We start from the raw sequence: 27,727 nt of genomic DNA, 5'->3' as shown, positions 1-27,727 counted from the left end.
GTCAGGAGACACTGTGGCCCCATCCGATGATACCCCCGGACAGGGCCAAACAGGCAGGATATAACCCCACCCACTTTGCCAAAGCACAGCGCCCACACCACTAGAGGGATATCTTCAACCACCAACTTACCATCCTGAGACAAGGCCAAGTATAGCCCACAAAGCACAACCCAAGGGGGGGCGCCAACCCAGACAGGAATATAACGTCAGTGACTCAACCCACTCAAGTGACGCACCCCTCCTAGGGACGGCATGGAAGAGTACCAGTAAGCCAGGGACTCAGCCCCTGTAATAGGGTTTGAGGCAGAGAATCCCAGTGGAGAGAGGGGAACTGGCCAGGCAGAGACAGCAAGGGCAGTTTGTTGCTCCAGAGCCTTTCCGTTCACCTTCACACTCCTGGGCCAGACTACACTCAATCATATGACCTACTGAAGAGATCAGTCTTCAGTAAAGACTTAAAGGTTGAGACCGAGTCTGCGTCTCTCACATGGGTAGGCAGACCATTCCATAAAAATGGAGCTCTATAGGAGAAAGCCCTGCCTCCAGCTATATGCTTAGAAATTCTAGGGACAATTAGGAGGCCTGCGTCTTGTGACTGTAGCATACCTGTAGGTATGTACAGCAGGACCAAATCGTAAAGATAGGTAGGAGCAAGCCCATGTAATGCTATGTAGGTTAGCATTAAAACCTTGAAATCATCCCTTGCCTTAACAGGAAGCCAGTGTAGGGAGGCTAGCACTGGAGTAATATGATCACATTTTTTGGTTCTAGTCAGAATTCTAGCAGCCATATTTAGCACTAACTGAAGTTTATTTAGTGCTTTATCTGGGTAACCGGAAAGTAGAGCATTACAGTAGTCTAACCTAGAAGTAACAAAAGCATGGATTAATTTTTCTGCATCATTTTTGGACAGAAAGTTTCTGATTTTTACAATGTTACGTAGATGGAAAAAAGCTGTCCTTGAAACAGTCTTGATATGTTCGTCAAAAGAGAGATCAGGGTCCAGAGTAACGCCGAGGTCCTTCACAGTTTTATTTGAGATGACTGTACAACCATCAAGATTTATTGTCAGATTCAACAGAAGATCTCTTTGTTTCTTGGGACCTAGAACAAGCATCTCTGTTTTGTCTGAGTTTAAAAGTATAAAGTTTGCAGCCATCCACTTCCTTATGTCTGAAACACAGGCTTCTAGCGAGGGCAATTTTGGGGCTTCACCATGTTTCATTGAAATGTACAGCTGTGTGTCATCCGCAAAGCAGTGAAAGTTAACATTATGTTTTCAAATGACATCCCCAAGACGTAATATATAGTGAAAACAATAGTGGTCCTAAAATGGAACCTTGAGGAACACCGAAATTTACAGTTGATTTGTCAGAGGACAAACCATTCACAGAGACAAACTGATATCTTTCCGACAGATAAGATCTAAACCAGGCCAGAACTTGTCCGTGTAGACCAATTTGGCTTTCCAATCTCTCCAAAAGAATGTGGTGATCGATGGTATCAAAAGCAGCACTAAGGTCTAGGAGCACGAGGACAGATGCAGAGCCTCGGTCTGACGCCATTAAACGGTAATTTACCACCTTCACAAGTGCAGTCTCAGTGCTATGATGGGGTCTAAAACCAGACTGAAGCATTTTGTATACATTGTTTGTCTTCAGGAAGGCAGTGAGTTGCTGCGCAACAGCTTTTTCAATTTTTTTTGAGAGGAATGGAAGATTCGATATAGGCCGATAGTTTTTAATATTTTCTTGGTCAAGGTTTGGCTTTTTCAAGAGAGGCTTTATTACTGCCACTTTTAGTGAGTTGGGTACACATCCGGTGGATAGAGAGACGTTTATTATGTTCAAAATAGGAGGGTCAAGCACAGGAAGCAGCTCTTTCAGTAGTTTAGTTGGAATAGGGTCCAGTATGCAGCTTGAAGGTTTAGAGGCCATGATTATTTTCATCATTGTGTCAAGAGATATAGTACTAAAACACTTGTGTCTCTCTTGATCCTAGGTCCTGGCAGAGTTGTGCAGACTCAGGACAACTGAGCTTTGGAGGAATACGCAGATTTAAAGAGGAGTCCGTAATTTGCTTTCTAATGATCATGATCTTTTCCTCAAAGAAGTTCATTAATTTATCACTGCTGAAGTGAAAGCCATCCTCTCTTGGGGAATGCTGCTTTTCAGTTAGCTTTGCGACAGTATCAAAAAGAAATTTAGGATTGTTCTTATTTTCCTCAATTAAGTTGGAAAAATAGGATGATCGAGCAGCAGTGAGGGCTCTTCGATACTGCATGGTACTGTCTTTCCAAGCTAGTCGGAAGACTTCCAGTTTGGTGTGGCGCCATTTACGTTCCAATTTTCTGGAAGCTTGCTTCAGAGCTCGGGTATTTTCTGTATACCAGGGAGCTAGTTTCTTATGACAAATGTTTTTAGTTTTTAGGGGTGCAACTGCATCTAGGGTATTGCGCAAGGTTGAATTGAGTTCCTCAGTTAGGTGGTTAACTGATTTTTGTCCTCTGACGTCCTTGGGTAGGCAGAGGGAGTCTGGAAGGGCATCAAGGAATCTTTGGGTTGTCTGAGAATTTATAGCACGACTTTTGATGCTCCTTGGTTGAGGTCTGAGCAGATGATTTGTTGTGATTGCAAACGTAATAAAATGGTGGTCCGATAGTCCAGGATTATGAGGAAAAACATTCAGATCCGCAACATTTATTCCATGTGACAAAACTAGGTCCAGAGTATGACTGTGACAGTGAGTAGGTCCAGAGACATGTTGGACAAAACCCACTGAGTCGATGATGGCTCCGAAAGACTTTTAGAGTGGATCTGTGAACTTTTCCATGTGAATATTAAAATCACCAATTTTTTTATATTATCTGCTATGACTACAAGGTCCGATAGGAATTCAGGGAACTCAGTGAGGAACGCTGTATATGGCCCAGGTGGCCTGTAAACAGTAGCTATTAAAAGTGATTGAGTAGGCTGCATAGATTTCATGACTAGAAGCTCAAAAGACGAAAACTTCTTTTTTTTTGTTGTAAATTGAATTTTGTTATCGTAAATGTTAGCAACACCTCCGCCTTTGCGGGATGCACGGGGGATATGGTCACTAGTATAACCAGGAGGTGAGGCCTCATTTAACACAGTAAATTCATCAGGCTTAAGCCATGTTTCAGTCAGGCCAATCACATCAAGTTTATGATCAGTTTTTAGTTAATTGACTATAACTGCCTTTGAAGTGAGGGATCTAACATTAAGTAGCCCTATTTCGGGGCAGCAGGGTAGCCTAATGGTTAGAGCATTGGACTGGTAACTGAAATGTTGCAAGTTCAAATCCCAGAGCTGTCAAGGTACAAATCTGTTGTTCTGCTCCTGAATAGGCAGTTAACCCACTGTTCTGAGGCTGTCATTGAAAATAAGAATTTGTTCTTAACCTAGTTAAATAAAGGTAAAAAAATAAATACATTTAAAGTGAGGTATCACAATCTCTTTCAATAATGGCAGGAATGGAGGAGGTCTTTATTCTAATGAGACCGCCATGTTTAGTTTTGCCCAACCTAGGTCGAGGCACAGACACGGTCTCAATGGGGATAGCTGAGCTGACTACACTGACTGTGCTAGTGGCAGACTCCACTAAACTGGCAGGCCTGCTGCCTGGCCTGCACCCTATTTCATTGTGGAGCTAGAGGAGTTAGAGCCCTGTCTAGGTTGGTAGATAAGATGAGAGCACCCCTCTAGCTAGGATGGAGTCCGTCACTCCTCAGCAGGCCAGGCTTGGTCCTGTTTTTGGGTGAGTCGCAGAAAGAGGGCCAATTATCTTTTGGGAGGGGCAGAAAACAGTTTTCAACCAGCGATTGAGTTGTGAGACTCTGCTGTAGAGCTCATCACTCCCCCTAACTGGGAGGGGGCCAGAGACAATTACTCGATGCCGACACATCTTTCTAGCTGATTTACACGCTGAAGCTATGTTGCGCTTGGTGACCTCTGACTGTTTCATCCTAACTTCGTTGGTGCCGATGTGGATAACAATATCTCTATACTCGCCATTTTTAGCTTTAGCCAGCATCATCTTCAGATTAGCCTTAACGTCGGTAGCCCTGCCTGTCTGCAAGTTGTGACCGGAAATGACCAATCAATGTGACAAATCATGTCCAATCAATTGAATGTCCAATCAAGTTGTAGAAACATCTCAAGGATGATCAAGCAGGACTCATTTAGTTTATTTTCGGGCAAGTCAATTAAAGGAAGCTTTTTTACATTTCACTGGATCCACTGTGACTGAAGCATACCAGTATCATTGACTGTAACAAAGGCACTTCTCCCTATTGTGTTCTTATGGTCAAACTGTCAACCAGTTTGTCTAAATTTGGAAATGTCCAACCACTTATAATCGAACTGGACATACACTTACATTCACTGGTTCTCCCAGTTGAGGCTCAGATGCTTTGTACTGTTATAATTATCTTAAGTAGGGCAAACATGTACGTTCCCTTCATAATAGCCCTTACAGCAGTTGTGACGTCTTTGTTGTATGTGTGAGCCTCAACATATAGTACATTGGGAGTGATATTGGATGTGCTTTCTATTAAAAATACCAAGTTGTCAATAATAATCCCCAGAAAATGATTTGCTGGCTGTTTCTGACCCGTAGGGAATGGCTGGAAGTGCGTGACCACAAGAGGAGTTGTTGGCACGATTTTCAAAAGCTTGATTGCTTTTACTACTGTTTCAGGTTTTTTTTTCATACCACCCCCGGAGGTCTTTTACTACAGCTATGCATTCATTGTATGTGCCTGCCACCGTGCGTGTGTGTGTGCTCATGTCTGTGTGTGCTTGCGTGTGAGTTTGTGGGTCTCTTCATGAACTCACTCCTAAAAGTGCATTTCCATGTTATCCATGCTGTTACCAATGCAGTTGTCATGGCATTCAGTAAAGAAGGTTGATGCAATAAGGTATATCAACGTAAGGACATCATTTTTGTACAATTCTATTGGGAATAGTCCCATGGATATCACACAGTCATAGATATTACCTTGACAATCTATGTTTGTATGTAATACTATACAGATGTACTGTATGCATTATTTATGCCATCTACTATGTATATTGTTTCAATTGCATTGTGGGCCTAATGTTCAGGGAGAGAATTCTGTGTTGGCCAGCAGTCATCAATATGTAACAGCTGTTATTATGAATTTTTTTACAGGCTAATGTAGTTTGCCATCCTGCACGCAATGGATTGAACAGACGCCAGCCCACTGTTAGGGATATGGAGGAGATTGACAGATGGTTTAGTTGCGTGACAGTGTCGCCTCAGCCAGCCAACTCCTACTCCCTCTCTCTCTTTCTCCATTCCTGCTTCCCTCTGGTGATCCTGACATGGATTTCCTTGTTTAGTCATGTAGGGGGTGGCCAGGAAGCCACTGGTGAATATAATTTGTGCTATGAACACGCAAAGGCTGTCAGACATCAGGGACCGGGCACAGTCCCTTCTGCTCTGTGCTCTCCCTCCCTGGCCAACCAGGTGATACCACAGCACAGGGAAGCAGTGGATTAGGGGCAGCCTAGTACTGTACTGTCTCTCTTTCATCTGTGGTTCCCAGGGAGATGAGTGTAAACACGGCCTCTCTCCAGACACAGAATTTAGGGTCTATACCATTTAATAATAGCTTGAAGAAAAAGGTAGATTGGAAATACTATAAAAAAAGGGATATGCTTCATAAACTGAAAATATGAGCCCTTTAGGAACATATCACCACAGCATGTGTGTGTACACATGCTGGTCTCATAGACTAGACGTAACATAGTAAATTAACCCTAACATTAATGAACCTTTTAACCTAACTCATAACCCTAACCTTAACTCTAACCGTAACCCCTAATCTAGCTAACATTAGCCACCTAGCTACCTAGCTAACGTTAGCCATAACAAAAAGGTATTCTTAACATATATACCTATTGTTAATTTGTGTCATATTGTATGAATTGCAGTTCGTAACATACCATACGAAATAGATGACATGTACAAATTAATACATACCATATGTAACATATACTAATTTGAGTGTCCCAGATTTACTATGTAACGTCAACCTGTGAGTCCAGGTTGGTGTACAACACCGTTTGTCTCTCTCTCTATCCCTCTCGCTCTCTGTGTGTAGGAGAAAGAGAGAGCGCTCTAGGACATGTTGTGGCATGTAATGAGTAATGAGTTCATGTTAGTGTGCATAGTATGAGACAAACTGTGAGAATTTGTATTATTATTGTGGACCCTAATCGACTGATTACTCATCATACATCTAAAAAACCTGTTAGTCCCCTCACTGAGAAGGTTTTGTCCTTTTTCCTCTTATCCAGCCATCCAGGAGAAGCCATGCAGAAAGCACATCATGAAGCCGCCTTTGAACCACCAGGATACCAGGAAAGAGAGCCTGCCCATTGGAACCCCGGGGACCAGCATCAGCGTGGTAGAGAGTGACCTCTTACTGGAGGTGAGACAGAGTGGAGCAGAAGGGTCAGGCTGTGGTTTGTCCTCCCAAGAGAGCACTGATAAGCGATGAGATGAAAGAGCACTGATGGGGCAGGGAAACGGCAATGACTGGGTCATCAGTCTTGGCGAAAGCAGTCTACCATGCCATGATTGTGTTATTTCTTTAAAATTAAGGAGTGCAAAAATGGCAAATAAAAGCTTGAATGAAAAAAATCCACAAAGTTGAATTTAGCCGCATTTATTATTTGAGGTATAGAATATGTATTGATGATTTCGTGGCACAGCGGAGCTGCTGGGAGGATGGGTGTAGGAACAGGACATTGCGTCCCCTAAACCCCACCTTCTCCATCCCAGAACCACGCCCTCCCCTCGCCACAAACGGCTAGAAAATTTCCCTCCCTCAGTAGCGTGAGACCAAACAACCGACCATGATGCTGCTCAATGAAGATCGTGACACTGTTAAGTCAGTATTACACCAGAGAGTGGGAAAAGGGGGCCCAGCTGACCTGGGCTGACTCGAATTAGACCAGAGGTGACAAGGCCTAGCAAGGAGCATGCCAGAGTCACGCAAATGTCAAACACAACAGCTCCAGCCAACACAGAGAAGTTAATGAGGAACCCTGCATGGCGTGTCCTCCACTTTTCTCCCTGTTTTACTCTTCATATCAGGAGGTACGAAAACAATTTTTTTTGTCATGTTTTGTTCTATTGTCCATTCATTATCAGAAAAAGAGATGTTGTATGAAAAGCATTTACCTATGAATTACTCATCAATCAAGTGCAATTGAAGTTGGTCCCCTGTGCTCTTAGCACATTCAGGTCCAAAATGATTGTAACCCTTGATAAAGAAATGCAAAAAAGACTGTATAAATGGAAAAAGTATTTGAAAATTACAATACAATTGCCAAGAGAAAGTTTTATTTAACAAGTAATAAAATACAATCTAGTAATAAAATACATTCTTCAACAATAGGTGTAAAATATTATTGGCATCACTTTTTTCAAAACCTTTCAATACCTCACCTTGCGAGAATAACGGCCCTGAGCCTTTTTCTAAAATATTTTATGAGATTGGAGAACACACTGGGAGGGAGGGATCTTAGACCATTCCTCCATACATAATCTTTCCAGGTCCTTGATATCCTTCATCTGTGCTTATCGACTACCCTCTTTTTTTAAAACATGTTTTTAGATAATGGCATAATTTATGATGTTTTTTGTAAGAAATTATAAAATGGTTTGGCAACCCTGTTTGTAAGCTTTTAAATGATATCAAACTTAACCGTTTATTTTTTCCAGTGATTAAGACGGGGATGTCTCATAGTAGGGTGGGGTATGCAAAATGGACCAACTTTGATTACGTCTATCTCCTAAATGTTTTGGAATTCAGGTCAAAAAAGTTACTTTCTGATCACTTCTACCATGAGCAAATATGTGTAGACATTTTCATTCAAATCAAAAGGGGTGCGGTCAAAAAGTTATTCAAATCAAATGGAACGACCATATGCTGTTTCCGTGTATAAAGATGTATCCATGTCTCTTGTCTCCTAGTCCTTGACTGGTTTTGCCTTGGTGGTGGGCACAGATGGGTTGATATTCTACGTCTCCACCTCCATTGTTGACTACCTGGGCTTTCATCAGGTATGTTATAATCACAACACTTTGTATTCTCAAATTGTGTATTATTACTCATCAAAATGGTCCTAATTATTGAAGGTAAAAGATAAATAATTAAAGTAAATTAGTTGAAATACAGTACCATTGTACAAGCCTTTAATAAAAAATTACATTCTGAGGAAAAATTGTACAGCATTGTAAAACGGGTTTAAAGTAAAACCACCAACAATAAAAAAACACAACAAAATGTATACATTGTTTTTAATGCAAAACCATGCCCTTTTAGTCATAAACTAAACAAAACAGAAATCTAAATATGGTTGTATAAAACAGATGACCAACCATGTCAATAGTTGAAAATAGCCAGTTGTGTAATTCACAGGACTTTAATGATAATATGAGTTGTAAGTAAACAGAGCTTACTTTGTTTACTTCACACATTTGTAACTGTCCTTTTTGAGTGAATAGCTTTCTATTGGGCCTCATTAAACCTTGGGTTTTAACATGGGAAGGAGACAAAAGAGACTGTTGATCGCTTCTCCGATGGGAATTGAGATGGTGTGTTCAACAATAGTGGCGTTTCAGAAGGCAAGCATTGCGTGCAACAGAAGCAGATATATTTGGGACGGTTGAATACTGTAGTAGGTAGTCTGTCGTTTTATGAACAGTGGGTATAGCTGGAGATGAAAGAAAACAAGAGGAGTTACGAGTGTGGGCTGGGATTTCATCAGGGTAGCGTTGCATCTGTCCTCATGTAAGCAGCTCTGGTGTCACGCAAAGCACAAACAAGGCAGCGAGGAGGGCTTCCCACTATCCCACTGACCGAGGAGACTGCATGTTATAAATGCAAACTGTAGGGAGTCATAACTCATGACTCACTGATACAACTGTTGTCACCAATTACCCATCCGTGTTACAAATTGTAGAGAAGTCATTAGTAATTACTCAACATTTTTACAATCTACTTCTCAGTTTTACTGATTTAAGTTACTATTTATAGATCTTTGACTGGCAAACAGTCAAACAAAGCAGTTTGATATTCCTGGATGCACTCAGTAATGATCCAACAGTTAAACTCTTCATACATTCAGACTTTTTCTTCTTCTCCAGTTGTAAGCTTTTCTGTTACAAAAAAAAAAAAGATTTAAAAAAAGATGGAAAACGTGTACAGAACCCAGATCTCCCGTGTAGATCTAACTGGTGGAGAGGAATGCCGAGTGAACTCCGTCAGTCACAGAAGGCCCTCCGGAGGCTCCCTCCTGGTCAGTGGGGGGAAACAGAAAAACAGAAGCGTTAAGTTCTCAGTGGGCTCACGGCAGGCTGACACTTACGGTGTCTGTCCAGATACCACCATGGCGTGTAACCATAGACTCGCTTCACTCGACCGTGACACAGGTTAAGTGGGGAGGTCACTGTGTTGGCCAAACACAATCGACAGTCCTAATGTGGGGGTTAATTGGTTGTTTGGTGACTTGTTCCCCCTTCTCATCCCCTCCCATAGACGGATGTGATGCATCAGAATGTATTTGATTATATACATGTGGAGGAGCGGCAGGAGTTCAGAAGACAGCTCCACTGGGCCATGAACCCCGGGCCCCAGGGGGCCTCCCTGGACCAGCACTCGGCCACAGTAACTGGTGTGTAGATAATGACCTCTGTCACTCTGTGGAGCCGATAAACACTGCAGGAAAGCCCCTCATCTTCACATGCAACTTGTCATTTAGATTAGTTTCCATGTATTACCATTTTGAAGAGGGACACAAGGGTTAGTACATTAGTTATTGTATACAAGACACAGACAGAAAGAAAGGATACTGTATTTAATTTGTACTTTGTAATACTATCCTAAAACCTCTCACAGTGATATTGGTGGTTAGAAGACCAAAACAAATATAATGGATTGTATTTGTTACATAGGTTGTACTAACAGAAATGCTGTGGCTGTCCTGTAGATGATGACTTTGTGATGAGCAGTCTCTTTAACGCCCTGGAGCCTGACGGTGTTCCTCTAGAGCTCACCTCTTTCCTGACTCGCTGTTTCATCGCCCGGGTCCGCTGCTTATTGGACAGCACCTCTGGCTTTCTGGTGAGTATCGCGGCTCACACACGTATCTGACAATACAATGCTCAATACAGTATAAAGTCAGTTCTGTTTTGTGGGAGATATCTTGAATGTGTCGGTGCTTTACAGTAACACTAACCTTGCCTCGACACCCAAAGAGCAGGTGCACTACATAACTGAATATACAGTGCCTTGCGAAAGTATTCAGCCCCCTTAAGTTAATACTTTGTAGCGCCACCTTTTGCTGCGATTACAGCTGTAAGTCGCTTGGGGTATGTCTCTATCAGTTTTGCACATCGAGAGACTGAAATTTTTTCCCATTCCTCCTTGCAAAACAGCTCGAGCTCAGTGAGGTTGGATGGAGAGCATTTGTGAACAGCAGTTTTCAGTTCTTTCCACAGATTCTCGATTGGATTCAGGTCTGGACTTTGACTTGGCCATTCTAACACCTGGATATGTTTATTTTTGAACCATTCCATTGTAGATTTTGCTTTATGTTTTGGATCATTGTCTTGTTGGAAGACAAATCTCCGTCCCAGTCTCAGGTCTTTTGCAGACTCCATCAGGTTTTCTTCCAGAATGGTCCTGTATTTGGCTCCATCCATCTTCCCATCAATTGTAACCATCTTCCCTGTCCCTGCTGAAGAAAAGCAGGCCCAAACCATGATGCTGCCACCACCATGTTTGACAGTGGGGATAGGGTGTGTTCAGGGTGATGAGCTGTGTTGCTTTTACGCCAAACATAACGTTTGTTATTGTTGCCAAAAAGTTCAATTTTGGTTTCATCTGACCAGAGCACCTTCTTCCACATGTTTGGTGTGTCTCCCAGGTGGCTTGTGGGAAACTTTAAACGACACTTTTTATGGATATCTTTAAGAAATGGCTTTCTTCTTGCCACTCTTCCATAAAGGCCAGATTTGTGAAATATACGACTGATTGTTGTCCTATGGACAGAGTCTCCCACCTCAGCTGTAGATCTCTGCAGTTCATCCAGAGTGATCATGGGCCTCTTGGCTGCATCTCTGATCAGTCTTCTCCTTGTATGAGCTGAAAGTTTAGAGGGACGGCCAGGTCTTGGTAGATTTGCAGTGGTCTGATACTCCTTCCATTTCAATATTATCGCTTGCACAGTGCTCCTTGGGATGTTTAAAGCTTGGGAAATCTTTTTGTATCCAAATCCGGCTTTAAACTTCTTCACAACAGTATCTCGGACCTGCCTGGTGTGTTCCTTGTTCTTCATGATGCTCTCTGCGCTTTTAACGGACCTCTGAGACTATCACAGTGCAGGTGCATTTATACGGAGACTTGATTACACACAGGTGGATTGTATTTATCATCATTAGTCATTTAGGTCAACATTGGATCATTCAGAGATCCTCACTGAACTTCTGGAGAGAGTTTGCTGCACTGAAAGTAAAGGGGCTGAATAATTTTGCACGCCCAATTTTTCAGTTTTTGATTTGTTAAAATTTTTTGAAACATCCAATAAATGTCGTTTCACTTCATGATTGTGTCCCACTTGTTGTTGATTCTTCACAAAAAAATACAGTTTTATATCTTTATGTTTGAAGCCTGAAATGTGGCAAAAGGTCGCAAAGTTCAAGGGGGCCGAATACTTTCGCAAGGCACTGTATCGTTATTTACCATTGTGCTCAACACAGTATGAAGTCGGTTCTGTTTTGTGGGAGTTATATTCAGTTATGTATGTGCACCTGGTGTCGAGGCAAGGCTACTGTTACTGTAAAGCACCGACACATTCAAGATATCTGTTCATGTAAAAAGTGTTTTATAGATAACTTTGATTGATTGATGGATGTTTTGGCAGAGCATGCAGTTCCAGGGCAGCCTGAAGTTCCTGCAGGGCCAGAAGAAGAAGACAGAGTCCGGGGCACTGCTGCCCCCCCAGCTGGCCCTGTTCTGTGTGGCCGTTCCCCTCATGATACCCTCCATCACAGAGCTGAAGATGAAGAACATGACGGCCAGGAGCAAGAACAAGGGCCCCGTCATCACCACACTGGATAAGCACAGGTAAGCACTGTGGGAGTGGTGTGCATGGGGAGAGCTGAGCAGTGAGAACTCCCCCTCAAATAATGTGTGTCTATATCAGGGTTTTCCAAACTCGGTCCTCGGGACCCCAACGGGTGCACCTTTTGGTTTTTGCCCTAGCACTACACAGCCGATTCAATTAATCAACTAATCATCAAGCATTGATCATTTGAATCAGCTGTGTAGTATTAGGGCGAAACCCAAAACGTGCACCCCTTGGGGTACCAAGGACTAAGTTTGGGAAACGCTGGTCTATATAATGTTTTAAATAAACTTGATAAAGGAGCGAGGCATGGACATAATTTTGTTTACTATCAATTTACAATTCAAGACATGTTTATTACACCATCAATTTCAGAATCAAATCACTGGGTATGCTGAATTTGGTCAAATTAGTACTTCATACTGTACACAACTAGCAGATTATATAATGCATATATGACCATTTATACATTTTGTCACGGTTCCCAGTGACAAGAGGCATTGTTCCTCCAGAGGCTCATATGACAGCAGTGACTTACTGTTTCTGAATTGGTCCAGCAGCACTACCAGAGAACCCTGCCACTACACCCCATGGACACCCCTCTCCAAAGACGGCACCAGGTACAAGAACGACAGCTACTACACCCAGGAGGAGCCCCTGAACTTCTGCCTATCCTCCATGAGTGGTGGGCCCAAACCTCAGGGCATGGATCATCCATGGGACATCCGCACAGGGTCCGCCATGCGAAAGGGCCCCAGTGGCACCTACACACCAGGCAGACAAAACAAGTACAATCACCTGGGGAAGACTAGATCCTACAGGATGTCTCCAGGATATCACGCTAACAGACAGGACGCATCTCAGAACAAGCTGTACGGAGGCCTCCACAGCCCTGAGGTGGAGAGCTACTGCGAAGATGGCATGAAGACAGACAACAGGTACATGGGCGGCCATCTTGACTGTTACAATGGCATGGTGTTGCCTGAGACGGCCATAAAAACAGAGCAGGACTCTGACTCAGAAAACGTTTGCAATATCTACGGCATGCCCCAAAATAGAGCCTGGGTGGGGAACGAAAAGCGCTACATGGGCTACTCAGAAGAACCACAGGTGAAGTCAGAGGCTGACTACTATGAACAATACACCACCTGCCAAAAGAACAAGACCAACATGAGCCCAATGCTCAATGGACACCATAAATACTTATATACAGCGGGGAACAGGGCTCAGAAGGATCATAGGATACCACACTCAGACTCTCTGTGTAGCAGTCAGGGAGAAAACTGTATGGACATCAGTGTATATGGCTACATGGAGCAAGACAACAAACTGAACTACGAGTTCAGGAATCACCTGGTCCACGCTATAAAGAGGGAACCCATGGACTCACCTCCATGGTCTGACAGTGGCCATGACATTAGCCAAATACCCATGCAGAGAAATATGATTCCCAACTCGTCAATGAATGCTATTGTATACAAGCCAAACCCATATATCTACATGCAATGAGCTCAAGGGACAATCTTAAAAACCATCTGGACACCACCTTGCTTCTTTATTGTATTGATTCTTAAAATAGCAGGGTGGGTTTATACTCAACTCAGGTAATCAACAGTGTTACAAAGCAGAAAGATATGGAAGCAATGGAGAGATGTTTTTATATGACACGAACATGACATGCAGAACCTACTGCAATTCACATGAGTTCTACATTTGTTTTTTAACACATTTCATAACTTCTCGTTTTTAAGCCAAGCCATGTCACCCGTCATGTCAAATTAACTGTATTTCTATTCAATGCATTTTACAGCAAATGGAACAGAAAATACATGCATTGATTAATTAAATTGGGGGCTCCTGAGTTGCGCAGCTGTCTATTGCACTGCATCGCAGTTCTAGAGGCATCACTACAGACCCTGGTTCGATCCCGGGCTGTATCACAACCGGCTGTGATTGAGAGTCCCATAGGGTGGCGCACAATTGGCACAGCGTCGTCCGGGTTAGGGGAGGGTTTGGCCGGGGTAGGCTGTCATTGTAAATAAGAATTCGTTCTTAACTGACTTGCCTAGTTAAACAAAGGATTATAAATAAAAAATATAATGTAGTTTATTTTTGATTGATTATTCAGATGAACATAAAAATCCTACTAATTTCTTTGCATTGATTTATAATGTGATTGATGCTTCAATGTCCATTGAGTCATGAACCTTTATGAATGAGATACTGTATCTTCATTGTTTTTATGCATGACAGGTTGAATTAATGTATTATTTTAACAGTGAGTTTGTCATTTTTGTCTTATAAAACAGTGTTACAAATGTAAATTAAACAAAGCTTCACCTAACAGCCATTTACAAACATTAGTGTCTAAGATGGTCTCTGAGCATAATAATGTAAAAATGTATTACACAGAAATACTGTTAATTTAAGTTTCTGGTCCAATGTAACATTATCTGTCAATGTTTGTAAAATTGTAGTACATTCAAAAGAAATGTTAGAAACTGTATAACTCTGTTTTATGAAGTCAATTTGTTATTATACTTTGAAAATCAAAAAATATTTGAAACTATGACATGTCCCATTATGTATTCCATAGCTGCATGCAGCAGTCTCTACGGCATTCTTTTATGCCGTTAGTTTTTTAAAAGAAAGCTTTCTGAGCTCTTTCGCTTGCATTTGTCTTTATTTAAAACTATTATGCAAATGTGAATAATGTAATTCCAGACTTTTTTTTAACAACTGTTGGTAATGCTTTTTATTGTGTATTTATTGTAAGTACTTTACACTGAACAGGAGAGAAACAAAAGGTTTATCGTAATATATTGAACCAATAAATAAATAGAACAACCTGCGTGTTGCACTGTAGGCACATTTTACAGAAAGGATTACAGGCATACAAGTTTCAGATATCAATTGAATTCAATAGGCATCTAACATGTTTTGTTATTTAGCACAATAAAATCATAAAACAAGTGCAGATTATTATCTTATTTATTTGAACACTGAAAATATTAATAAAATGCTGGATACAGATCTCCATACAAAAAGAAAGCTATGATATTTATGAGGATTTATTTTTCAAATAAACACTACATTTAGCGCTCAGTACAGTTGGGGAATTAAAACCAAATTGTTAGGTTCCTACACATTTTAGCCAAAGACGTTACAGTATGAAGATAGGCTAAAACTGCTTCTCCAATAGAAATCCCTGATCACGCGATGTCATGGCTATGCGGATGACGTCATAACGCTCGTCTCGCCCAAACTGCGCATATGCAGATCGTAAAATCAAAGCCACTCCTTCGATATAAAGTTGTTTTGGACGAAAATGAAAATGTATCAGTTTCTCACTCTGACGAGCTTGTAGTTATAACAAGTTCAACTACCTAAGACATTGTCTCGAATCTATATTGGGCATTCATATTTTGAAAAAATTAACAACTAAGGAAGAATTGTTCACTTATCTCATTGACTTCTTGTACCCCAAACCCCGACCAGGTCTGTTTCCCAGCGTTCCCGGAAGTCTTGCGATGTTATGCCTCTGAGTTTAGAAACTGTGTTGCAGCTAATGACTCCTGTTTATAGAAATCAACGGTAAAATAAAATACATTTGTGAGAAATTGCATACTCTTTCAAAAGTCGCGCACACATGATGCTCTCAAGCGCGCTGTGTCAGCTGCTACTGGGGCGGCGCACGAGAAAGGTCAACCAGGAACTGAACCAGGAGAAGCAGTGTTGGAATTGAAATGAGATAATTTGAACGACAGTTTACCTATTCAAACGTATTATTAGAGTTGGTAAGATATTGGATTTGTTCATTTGACATTTCAAGTGAGTGTTGTACACGGGCTAGCGTTGTGTTTACTGATTGGGCTGTGTGTGCGTCCTTCCTCTCGCCAAACTAGGCTGCTAGCTGTCTAGCTTACCATTAACATGGGCTGCTTTCTAGTAAGTCAATATGGGAGAGACTTTAAACACACAGATGACGCTTAAACCGTCTAGCAAAAACCTAAAATTGACTCTAACCAAATGTTTATAGCTTATGAAATAAATTAAAGATCGGTTTGGGCGTCAGGCTTGTCCTTATAAGGTTAGTATTTTCCAGTCAATATAGCTAGCTACTGTACTCCAGTAAAATGCATTTGAGAGACATTTGAGTTTGCTTGCCAGATAGTAGTAGTAGTAGTAGTAAGTTAGCTAACGTTATGCCAGCAAGTAGCATTAGCCAAGGCAGCTAAACGTTAACGTTACCCAATGCAATGGGCACTCACCTCACACAGGCACTGTCAGTATTAATGGTTTAATAACGCAATCGACCTGATATAGTGCCTTGCAACATTTTCGTCGTAATCACAACGTGTATCGTTCAGTTTCGTGAGCATCTTGATCTTTGACAGACCCAGCTTGGCGTTGTTGTCATGGAGGAGACGAACAGGGAGGCTGTCGCTACCGCGGTGCAGAGGGTGGCAGGGATGCTGCAGCGCTCGGACCAGTTGGACAAAGTAGAGCAGTACCGCCGGCGAGAAGCTCGCAAGAAAGCTTCAGTAGAAGCCCGACTGAAGGTAGAAAATGACGACGCTAAGAAGACATGAGATACATTCTGTACTTCCCTATTGTTCATAGACATTTAGTCTGCATGAGAGCTGTAACGTTATATATATATATATATATTGTAAACACATGGCTCAGGCCTGAAACGCCTTACCTGGTTTCTTTCCCTCTCCCCAGGCTGCCATCCAGTCCCAGTTGGACGGGGTCCGCACAGGGCTCAGTCAGCTCCATAATGCCCTGCGGGATGTCAAGGACATACAGAACTCCCTGGCAGACGTCAGTAAGGACTGGAGGCAGAGTATTAACACGATTGAGAACCTCAAAGATGTGAAAGATGCCGTTGTCCAGCACAGTCAGCTTGCCTCAGCTGTCGAGAATTTAAAGAATATCTTCTCAGGTACGCTGCACAACTACTACATGTGCCTCAAAGAAAAACTGTTATTGTTGTCTGTCTTTGCATTTGTGTACATAGAATGTACTGTTACAAAGTATTAATGCATTAATATACTGTCAGGTACATAATTATTGGCACCGTGATAAAGATGAGCAAAAAATACTGTATAAAATAAAGAATATAAATTCTGAGCTATATTGTAGGCTAAAAACAAAAGGAAAATTATATTATTTTATACTAGTATAATTGCTTATAGAAAGAACATTTGTTTAACAAGTAATAAAAACTATCTCAAAGATGGAGGCCAAATTTATTGGAACCCCTGTTTTCAATACTCTAGCATCCTCCCATTGAACACATTGGGAGGACCATCCTTCCATAGAGAGTCTTTCCAGATCCTTGATATCCTTTGTCTGCTCTTATGGACTACCCTCTTCAATTCAATTCAAACCACAGGTTTTCAATGGGTTTCAAGTTCTGAGACTGAGATGGCCATTTCTTTGTGGATTTTGATTAGTGTTCGGGGTTATTGTCTTGCTGGAAGATCCAGTTGCGGCCAAGTGTCAGCCTCCTAGCAGAGGCAACCAGGTTTGGTACTTGGTAAAGTTCATGATGGCGTTGACCCCAGGACCAGTGGAAGCAAAATAGCCCAATAACAAAGAAGATGCACCACCATAATTTACCGTAGGTATGAGGTACGTTACTGCATATGCTTCTGTTTTTCAAGGCCAAACCCTTTCCATCTGACCATAGCACCGGATTCAATCCAAGTGCCAAAGCTGTTTTACAAACTCTAGGCAGTGCTATGGTCAGATGACATGAAAATATAGCTATTTTGCCCTACACACAATTGGTGGGTTTGGTGTAGAAAAGTACCTCATACCTACAGTTAACATTTGGTGGTGCATCATTAACTATAAAATGTACCATGACATTTTAGCTCAAAACCTGGTTGCCTCTGCCAGAAGGCTGACACTTGGCCGCAAGTGGATCTTTCAGCAAGACAACCCCAGGCACGCATCAAAATCCACAAAGAAATGGTTAATTTGCCACAAAATCTGTCTCCGTGCTTGAACCACTCCAATCTCATAAAATATTTTAGAAAAAGGCTGTGTTGTCATCTTCACGGAGGGAGGGTGCTGGAGTACTGAAAACGGAAGCCAATCATTTTGACCCCTATCTTTTTAATGTTTTTAATTATTTGTTAAACTTAATCTCCTTCTCCGAGCAATTTTATTAGTATAATATCATTAGCACATTCTTTAGAGCATGCAATATAGCTCAGTACTTGTATTATTTATTTTATACAGTCTTTTTTGCTCATCTTTATCAAGGGTGCCAATAATGATCTACCTTGCTGTATACCATTCCCCTTCTGTGCAGTGCCTGAGATAGTGGCAGACACCCAGGTGCTGATTGAGCAGGCTGAGCTGCTGGAGGCCCACCGTAAACTCATGGATCTGGAATGCTCGCGAGACGACCTCATGTATGAGCAGTACCGAATGGACAGCAAAAACACTCACGACATGAACCTGATCCGCAACTACTTTGGCGCGGTGCAGGGCCTGTCTGACGACCTGGCCAAGCAGCTGTGGATGGTGCTGCAGCGCGCCATGGGCACGGTGCGCCGCGACCCCACCATGCTGGTTTCCGTGGTGCGCATCATTGAGCGTGAGGAGAAGATTGACCGGCGCATGCTGGACCGCAAGAAGCAGACAGGCTTTATCCCTCCAAGTCGGCCCAAGAGCTGGAAAGAGAAGATGTTTGAGGTGCTGGAGGGCACGGTCACCACACGCATCGAGGGCAGCCAGTCGGTGACGCGAGAGGCAGACAAGATGTGGATGGTGAGGCTCTTGGAGATCACCAGGAAATACGTGCTGGACGACCTGATTGTGGTGAAGAACCTGATGGTGCAGTGCTTCCCGCCACACTACAACACCTTTGACAGGTTTTTAAAGCTGTACCACAACGCCGTGTCCATGCGGGTGCAAGAGCTGGCTGCAGAAGACCTGGAGGCCAACGAGATCGTGTCCCTCCTCACCTGGGTCCTCAACACATACAAAAGGTATCCTTTCTCATCCCGTATTCACAAAAGAGGCTCAAAGTAGGAGGGCTGATATAGGATCAGTTTTGTCTTTTAGATAATATTGAATACGATTAGGCTATGGATATGGAGGACCTGAGCCTAGATCGTCTCTCCTACTTTGAGACACTTTTTGAATACAGGTCAGGCTCTGATCTGCTCTCTCTGTGGCTCATGTAGCATCAGTGATAACTGGGCAGCAGTCCAATCATAGCTCAGTGGAATATGCAGGATTTGAATTACCCTGCAAGCAGTTATTGACAAGGTATGACAGAAATCCTTGCTTTGGTGTGTAGTTTCCCCGACACTATTTCCAAATACTAACGTTTTAGCATTTGTGGCACAAATCCCATTAAAGTCATGATACCAAAATATTAATATTTTAGTGACTTTGCTGAGCTTTGCATTTAATATTAGATATTTTCAGATGCATAATGCTAATATCGGTACCATGACTTAAATGGGATTTGTGCCTCAAATGCTAAAATATTAGCATTTGGAAACATTTCCTGGGAAATAAAACCAAAGCATGGATTGCTGTCATGCCTTGTCCATAGACTGCTTACAAGGTTTGGAGACCAATGTAATTTGGGTGAACCACCCCTTTAACCTCTCCCCATTTGTGTGTGGAGTGTTTCTCAAAATCATTAAATTGATGTAGGAAGGACATTGGCACGGAAATACTTTTGTACTCTCCATATATGGGAAGGACTTGTAAGCTCTGCAAAGAGCAATTAACTCAATATTTAAAGCAAAATAGTCCCTTGGCACGAGAGGGAGGGCATAGCATGCGATCTAAGCAAAATTGCTGCGGATAATCCAATGAATGCACATACTACTGCACATTGCGTGCACCGACAGGATTGAACGGAGAAAGATTAATTCAAAACATAAGGAACTAGCCTTATATCCAATTCTGACACAAACATCAGCCAACAGCTACCATGGAAACCACAACCACTGATTGGATGAGGCTGTAGAATTATAGATCACTTATATTCACAATGAGTGTGTGTGTGTTTACGTGCGACTGCTTGTGAGAAGCCTATGTTTATTGGTATCTGTGTGTATAATATGGATTCAAGCATTGTCGTGTGTGCAGGTGCGCAAGCATGCCATGGTGTGTCTCTGTAGCTGTCTGTTACATTCAAATACATGAAATATATTAATTCCCACAGACAATATAGTACAGGTTGGGCTGTGTTGCCATGTTCTAGCACCCTACTGTGTTTATGTGTTCCAGTGTGGAGATGATGGGTCACCCAGATCTGGTGACAGAGTATGACATCCACCTGATGGATCCTCTGCTGCCTCAGAAAGTGGTGGATGAGCTTCTCAGCAAATACGTCCAGACCTTTACTGTGAGTCCAGCCAACACACACTCTGTGATAGCAGCGACATACTCTATGGTGGCTCTTGTCAGATATACAACTCTCTCTCTGCGTCAGTAAACAAAGATGAAGCTGCCACTAATGAAATGTTTCATGAATTATTAAAGACAGGTAACATTGCTCTGGCTGACTCTCTCTCGCACCCTTCCACAGTCTAACATCACTGGCTGGCTTCGCAAGGCTCTGGAGACAGACAAGAAGGACTGGTTTAAAGAGACAGAACCAGAGGCGGATCAAGATGGATACTACCAGACCACCCTCCCCGCCATCGTCTTCCAAGTATAACCAGTCACCAGCCTGGCATCAGCCAGAATCTCTTTAACCCACTGGACTAAGTGTACTAGTTGCTACTACAGTAGCGTTACTATACTAGACAATGTGTATGTGATAAAATTAGGATCTGAGAATTACAGTGAGTCACTAGTGTGTACTGTAAGTCTATTGGATGGGGGACCATCATCTGACATGGTTGTTTTTCTCTCATCAGATGTTTGAGCAGAATCTCCAAGTGGCAGCCCAGATCGACGAGACCTTCAAAGAGGAGGTCCTGAAGCTCTGTTTAAAACAGATGAATTCATTCCTCATCAGGTAACATGGATTTCATAATGTTGTGTTAATAATTGTGTAGTGATTAGTCATTTACATTGATGGCAGTAAAGGTGTGTTACAGAATATGGGGCGGCAGGGTAGCCTAGTGGTTAGAGCGTTCGACTCGTCACCGAAAGTTTGCAAGTTCAAATCCCCGAGCTGACAAGGTACAAATCTGTCGTTCTGCCCCTGAACAGGCAGTTAACCCACTGTTCCTAGGCCGTCATTGAAAATAAGAATGTGTTCTTAACTGACTTGCCTAGTTAAATAAAGGTAATAAAACATTTTTTTTATCAGGGATGGATTGCTATATATATGACATCTCTACAATTGTCTTCTATTGCTGTTCAGATACAGGGAAGAGGCGATCGCCTACAAGGAGGACCACTTGAGAGACCGGCAGCTTCCTCAGTGCTACGTCCAATACATGATCGCCATTATAAACAACTGTCATACATTCAAGTGATTCCCATTTGACAATTCCCTGTAAATATGAATGTCTTCTCTAACCTAATGCGGCTAATGTATATCTAACCGTACCTCTGCTCCTAGGGAGTCTATTAACAGTCTAAAGAAGAAATACTTAAAATCTACGGAGCCCACCCAGAATGATGCTGCCATAGAGAGGACACTGAACGACGTGGCCAAAGATGGATGCCAGTTTCTACTGGATGAAGTTTTCCTGGATTTGGAGGTTAGAACGAAGTGTTTGTGGACATATTTTAAGCTCATTCGTTACTATTCTAGTGTAATATTTGACAGAATGTTGCCATGAACACGGTTCTGTTGTATTTGATTGGTGATTTTTCTCTCCACAGCATCATCTCAGTGAGTTGCTGACCCGGAAGTGGTTGACGGGGACCCATGCAGTGGACACCATCTGTGTGACCGTCGAGGATTACTTCAATGACTTCGCCAAGATCAAGAAGCCTTTCAATACGGTACATGGAGAAATCAATCAATTGATATAATCATATCAAATGAAAGGCTTGGACAATTGATTGATCTGGAGAAATCCACACATTTTGTACAAATTGATAGTGGTCATCCTGTGTGTGTGACTGGGTATGTTGTATGTGATGTGTTTAGGAGATGACCAGCGAGGCCCATCGCAGGGTGGTGGTGGAGTACATCAAGGCAGTGATGCAGAAACGGATCACCTTCAAGAACGCAGATGAGAGGAGGGAGGGAGCGGACAGGATGATTAAAGAGGCTGAGCAGTTCAAGTTCCTCTTCAGGAAACTCACTGCTGTGAGTGTTCTCTTTTCCAAGGAGATGCTCAGTAGAAACTACATGCATCTTGATCTAGTCTTTCAGAAAATAGTTAGTCACGATTCATTATTAATTTTTGCTGTAAGGAAGACTGCTTTTCTCTGAGTCCATACGCTGATACTGTTGCTGATTCTTACAGTTTGTTTGTTCTGTCTCTGTTCTCCAGGGTGAGGAGACTGATCGGCTGTGCGATGCCATCGCTGCTATAGCTGAGGTGTTTAAACTCACAGACCCCACCCTGCTGTACCTGGAGGTCTCCACACTGGTGTCCAAATACCCTGACATCAGGTTAGATCATACGCCACTCATACACAACACATAGGCTACACAGAGAATGAATGTTAGTGGGGTATCATGGTTTTCAATAGAATAACCTTGGCTGTAGGAGAAGTTACTTCAGATGTACTATATAAGACACTACATAACCAAAAGTATATGTGGACACCTGCTCGTCAAACATCTCATTCCAAAATCATGGGCATTAATATGAGGTTGTTCCACCCCTTTGCTGTTATAACAGCCTCTCCACTCTTCTGGGAAGGCTTTCCACTTGAAGTTGGAACATTTTTGCAGGGACTTGCTTCCATTCAGCCACAAGAGCATTAGTGTGGTCGGGCGCTGATGTTGGGTGATTAGGCCTGGCTCGCAGTCGGTGTTCCAATTCATCCCAAAGGTGTTCAATGGGGTGGAGGTCAGGGCTCTGTGCAGTACAGTCAAGTTCTTCCAAACCGATCTCAACAAACCATTTCTGTGTGGACCTTGCTTTGTGCATGGGGGCATTGTCATGCTGAAACAGGAAAGGGCCTTCCCCAAACTGTTGCCACAAAGATAAAAGCACAGAATCATCTAGAATATCATTGTATGCTGTAGCGTTTAGGATTTCCTTTTACTGGAACTAAGGGGCCGAACCTTGAAAAATAGCCCTAGACCATTATTCCTCCTCCACCAAACTTGACAGTTGGCAATATGCATTGGGGCAGGTAGCTTTCTCCTGGCATCCGCCAAACCCAGATTAGTCCGTCGGACTACCAGATGGATAAGCATGATTCGACACTCCAGAGAACGCGTTTCCATGGCTCCAGAGTCCAATGGCAGCGAGCTTTACACCACTCCAGCTAACGCTTGGCATCATGCATGGTGATCTTAGGCTTGTGTGAGGCTGCTTAACCATAGAAACCTATTTCATGAAGCTCCCGACGAACAGTTCTTGTCCTGACATTGCTTCCAGAGGCAGTTTGGAACTCTGTAGTGAGTGTTGCAACCGAGGACTGATGATTTTTATGCTCATACAGCACTTGGCGGTCCCATTCTGTGTGGCTTACCACTTCACGGCTAAGCCGTTGTTGCTCCTACACATTTGCACCACACAATAACAGCACTTACAGTTGACCAGGGCATCTCTAGCAGGGCAGAAATTCCATGTTCCATGTTGAAAGTCACTGAGCTCTTCAGTAAGGCCATTCTACTGCCAATGTTTGTCTATAGGGATTGCATGGCTGTGTGCTCTATTTTATACACCTGTCAGCAACAGGTGTGGCTGAAATAGCCTAATCCACTAATTTGAAGGGGTGTCCACATACTTGTGTATATATAGTGTATGTGCTATCTACTCAAATTGTTATGTGATGTCCATTGATTTTACCGTTGTAGGCTTAATTGATTGTCCTTCAGTAAAAAGGTGTCTGTCCTCTGTTCCCATAGGGAAGAGCACATCGTGGCCTTACTAGCGGTGAGAGGGGACGCTAGCCGAGAAATGAAGCAGATGATCATTGAGACGCTGAACCAGAACAAGCCTTCCTATGCCGGCAACACCCAGCCCATCTTCAAGGACATCACGATCCCCACCGTGACCATGACCTCCATGTCCTCCTCTATGGCTGCCACTGCCAACAAACTGCTGAAATAAATAACTAGATTCTGGAGAGAGATGGAAACACCTGGGTCGTATTCATTAATGCACAAGGTAGCAAATCAATTTAAAGGAAAATAAAAAACAAGAGTTCATTATTGCAGGGTTTCCCAAACTCGGTCCTGGGAAACCCTGCCTTATTGGACACGTTTGGATAGTCCCTCCCTGTTTTAGTGCCTAGTGATTACGACCCCGGCACAAAAAAAAACCACACTTCAAAAAATCATGATTTTTCTTTTCTTTTGCACTTTTGAAGCATATTCCACAGACCTCCGATGAAAGGCTTGGACTGTAAGTCCTTGAGGATCTGTAAGCGTATGATACTTGATGAATGAACCGTCGAACACTACCAAGTGGTTTTGTTACTGAAATGAGACCTTGCTCACAACACCCACCCCTCCATGCTTGCCTTATACAATTAACAGTTTGAAATTGTTTCAGTAAAACTTTTTCAGTGTGTGATGCTGAATGTCTGTCAGAAAATCTATTAAAGAAATCCTTTCCCCTGTCAGTCTGTACATCTGTTTTTCTAATTTACTCTGCTGTCAGGGAGAGGTGTTGACACTCTGAAACATGCCAAAATACTGAGTGTACCCTGAGTGTACCCACACTCACATGGAATCATTTCATTGGTTGGCTCATTTGAGGGTTGCTGAGAAAGTTGACAATAATTTGCAGAAGCTGTCTGCTTACTACATCCTTCCTCAACAATACCATCAAGATCGCTCTCCATTATCTCCCTCTGTCTGTGTGACTCCACTGCAGCATGCTGCCTTTTGACTTAAAGCAATGGATACTATGCTCTCCTACTGCTCTGTGTAATACCTCTAAATGTTTCATCTGGCTGCACGCTATTTGTTATGTGACTAGCCGAGCAGCGGAAGGGGTAGGAAGGCACAAACAGCCAGAGGGGACAGTTATCACCCTGGGTAGGGTAGCACAGCCTAGTGGAAGGAGAGGCAGAGGGGGAACCACTGATGCACAGTGACAGTTGCAGGGGAGGTGTGGGGCCAGCATTCCCATGGTGAAAGCAATCCCTTTTCCAGGACGTTGCGTGACCATTCATAATTGTTATGGGGCATTTTACCATTGGCTCTCTGCGACCTTAGAAACACCCACTCCAAACTGTGATTTGTGTCTGTTTTGAAACAGGGTAGTCCTGTGATATTTAATTGCAATTTGTATACTTTCATCAAAGCTATGAAATGAGGTATGATGGGGGTACTAAACATGTCTTTCCAAGTTTTCCATATGCTTCAGTGTGGTCCAATGAGAGGGCTGCATTTGCCATGCTGTGACTGAAAACAAGGCCATGCAGGACTGTAGTGGACTAGAGCACGCAAGCCTGTGCTCTTGCATGGCACACACACGTCAGCAGCTCAAAACCCTGGATTACACACACACGCCATGGGGCGGTGCCTAGGCATTGGACTCAAATGAGCCTTCACAGAATTATCAGTCACTCAACAACTGATCCTCCACTCCTCCTGGTCTTACACACAGCTCTAATGGCTGGCTACTAAAAACTTGCTTTGACTGGAGTATTCCAAGAAAACCTAGTGCTAACAGTGACATACTGTCTGTGTTCAACATGATTTCACTGGCTTCAGTGGCCACAAATGTACAGTGTTGTCACACAACAGAATGCCACAGATGTCTCAGGTTTTGAGTGAGTGTGCAATTGGCTTGCTGACTGCAGGTATGTCCACCAGAGCTGTTGCCAGAGGATTAAATGTTAATTTCTCTACCATAAACTGCCTCCAACTTATTTTTAGTGAATTTGGCAGTACATGGAAACGGCCTCACAACCGCAGACCACGTGTACCCATGCCACCCCAGGACCTCCACATTCGGCTTCTTCACCTGCAGGATTGTCTGAGACCAGCCACCTGGACAGCTGATGAAACTGTGTGTTTGCACAACCGAAGAATTCCTGCACAAATGTCAAAAACCGTCTCAGGGAAGCTCATCTGTGTGCTCGTTGTCCTCACCAGGGTCTTTATCGGACTGCAGTTTGGCGTTGTAACCAACTTAATTCGGCAAATGCTCACTTTCAACGGCCACTGGCATGCTGGAGAAGTGTGCTCTTCACAGATGAATCCTGGTTTCAGCTGTACTGGGCAGATGGAATGCGTGGGAATGCTCTGGATCGACGTTTACGACAGCGTGTTCCAGTTCCCGCCAACATCTAGCAACTTTGCACAGCCATTGGAGAGTGGGACAACATTCCATAGGCCACAATGAACAGCCTGATCAACTCTATGCGAAGGAGATGTGTCGAGCTATGAGGCAAATAGTGGTCACATTTCAATTGACTGATTTTATTTTAAGCTATAGCATGCTTCCTCTGTGACTTGAGTTAATCTACCCTCAATAAAAATATAAACACAACGTCGACAATTTTTTTTAAATGTACTCAGTAAAAATAAAAATAGAACGCTGAGTTTATATTTTTATTCAGTGTAGATGAACTCAAATCACAGAGGAAGCTTGCTCAATGCATTTGGTATGTTAATTTTCAATGGGTGGCAGGTTGATTCCATTTTCTGATATCTTATTGTTGCAAATGAAGTGAGAGGTAATAGGCCTACTACATTTAGAGGTCTCCGGCATACACATTTTACTATGCTTCATAAACCTGCACAGAATACTGAATATATAAGATCGTGGATAACAATTTACTTGACACCCAGCGTCATAGCATTATGAACACATAACAGCTGACATAACCTGTCATAATATGGTCATAACACTGTCAGGACAAGTATATTTAGACGTAACATATATTACACTATTTTATGGCTGTTATGACACCTACATAAGAATGTCAAAATCCACAAAACCTACCACAGTAGTTATATTATAGCTGGTTATGACACCTACATTAGAATGTCAAAATCCACAAAACCTACCACAGTAGTTATATTATAGCTGGTTATGACACCTACATTAGAATGTCAAAATCCACAAAACCTACCACAGTAGTTATATTATAGCTGGTTATGACACCTACATAAGAATGTCAAAACCTACCACACAAGGCAAAACATTCCATTACACCATAAACAAACTCTTGACAAGTTGGCTATGTTATATAACATTTTCTGAAATAACTCATTAAAATATCATTGTAATTGCACCCAAATTTACATCAGACATTCAGCTACCCCAGTGCTCTGCTGATGATGACTTGGATGAATGCAGGAGCAGATTTAAGGAGCAGGACAAGACACCCTCTTTTTGACTGATGTCTGACATAAGGGCATGCACCTGAAATGCTAATCTGGTTTATATTATTATGATTGTCAAAGTGCATTTTCTTAGTCCAAGTAAAGTAGCACACGTAGCATT

The 27,727-nt window shown here is 42.6% G+C and overlaps 2 protein-coding genes across 3 annotated transcripts in view; both read left to right on the top strand.

Annotated features, from left to right (window-relative positions):
* The window catches only part of LOC115103041 (aryl hydrocarbon receptor repressor-like), a 43,021-nt gene extending 27,838 nt beyond the window's left edge, over positions 1-15,183 (top strand). Inside the window, exons 3-8 of the mRNA XM_029623627.2 lie at positions 6,348-6,481; positions 8,032-8,121; positions 9,599-9,734; positions 10,050-10,183; positions 11,985-12,190; positions 12,677-15,183. Coding sequence (XP_029479487.2) covers positions 6,348-6,481; positions 8,032-8,121; positions 9,599-9,734; positions 10,050-10,183; positions 11,985-12,190; positions 12,677-13,697 — 1,721 coding nt within the window. The 3' untranslated portion in view covers positions 13,698-15,183. The remainder of the gene's footprint in view (positions 1-6,347; positions 6,482-8,031; positions 8,122-9,598; positions 9,735-10,049; positions 10,184-11,984; positions 12,191-12,676) is intronic.
* Positions 15,184-15,524: 341 nt separating this feature from the next.
* LOC115103040 (exocyst complex component 3-like) lies at positions 15,525-24,887 on the top strand. 2 transcript variants are annotated; one of them, XM_029623626.2, is made up of 13 exons: positions 15,525-15,985; positions 16,586-16,750; positions 16,917-17,136; positions 18,517-19,198; positions 20,460-20,577; positions 20,761-20,886; positions 21,095-21,195; positions 21,547-21,657; positions 21,748-21,889; positions 22,014-22,136; positions 22,285-22,446; positions 22,634-22,755; positions 24,169-24,887. In XM_029623626.2, exons 2-13 carry the CDS (start codon positions 16,607-16,609, stop codon positions 24,371-24,373), a joined length of 2,256 nt encoding a protein of 751 aa, XP_029479486.2. In that variant the 5' UTR covers positions 15,525-15,985; positions 16,586-16,606; the 3' UTR covers positions 24,374-24,887. The 2 variants fall into 2 exon arrangements, with proteins under 2 accessions (XP_029479486.2, XP_064861790.1); XM_065005718.1 differs by lacking the exon at positions 15,525-15,985 and adding an exon at positions 16,034-16,278.
* Positions 24,888-27,727: the final 2,840 nt, after the last annotated feature.

This window comes from Oncorhynchus nerka, linkage group LG20 (genome assembly GCF_034236695.1).
Source record: "Oncorhynchus nerka isolate Pitt River linkage group LG20, Oner_Uvic_2.0, whole genome shotgun sequence".
In the NCBI taxonomy this organism is placed as follows: Eukaryota; Metazoa; Chordata; class Actinopteri; order Salmoniformes; family Salmonidae; genus Oncorhynchus; species Oncorhynchus nerka.
This window is presented reverse-complemented; position numbering and strand designations above follow the sequence as displayed.

Excerpts from the sequence above, each read along its gene's own strand:
- LOC115103040 (XM_029623626.2), top strand. The coding sequence starts at position 16,607 with ATGGAGGAGACGAACAGGGAGGCTGTCGCTACCGCGGTGCAGAGGGTG. Across the intron at positions 16,751-16,916 it reads CAGTAGAAGCCCGACTGAAG|GCTGCCATCCAGTCCCAGTT; the intron begins GTAGAAAATGAC and ends CCCTCTCCCCAG. Across the intron at positions 20,578-20,760 it reads AATACGTCCAGACCTTTACT|TCTAACATCACTGGCTGGCT; the intron begins GTGAGTCCAGCC and ends ACCCTTCCACAG.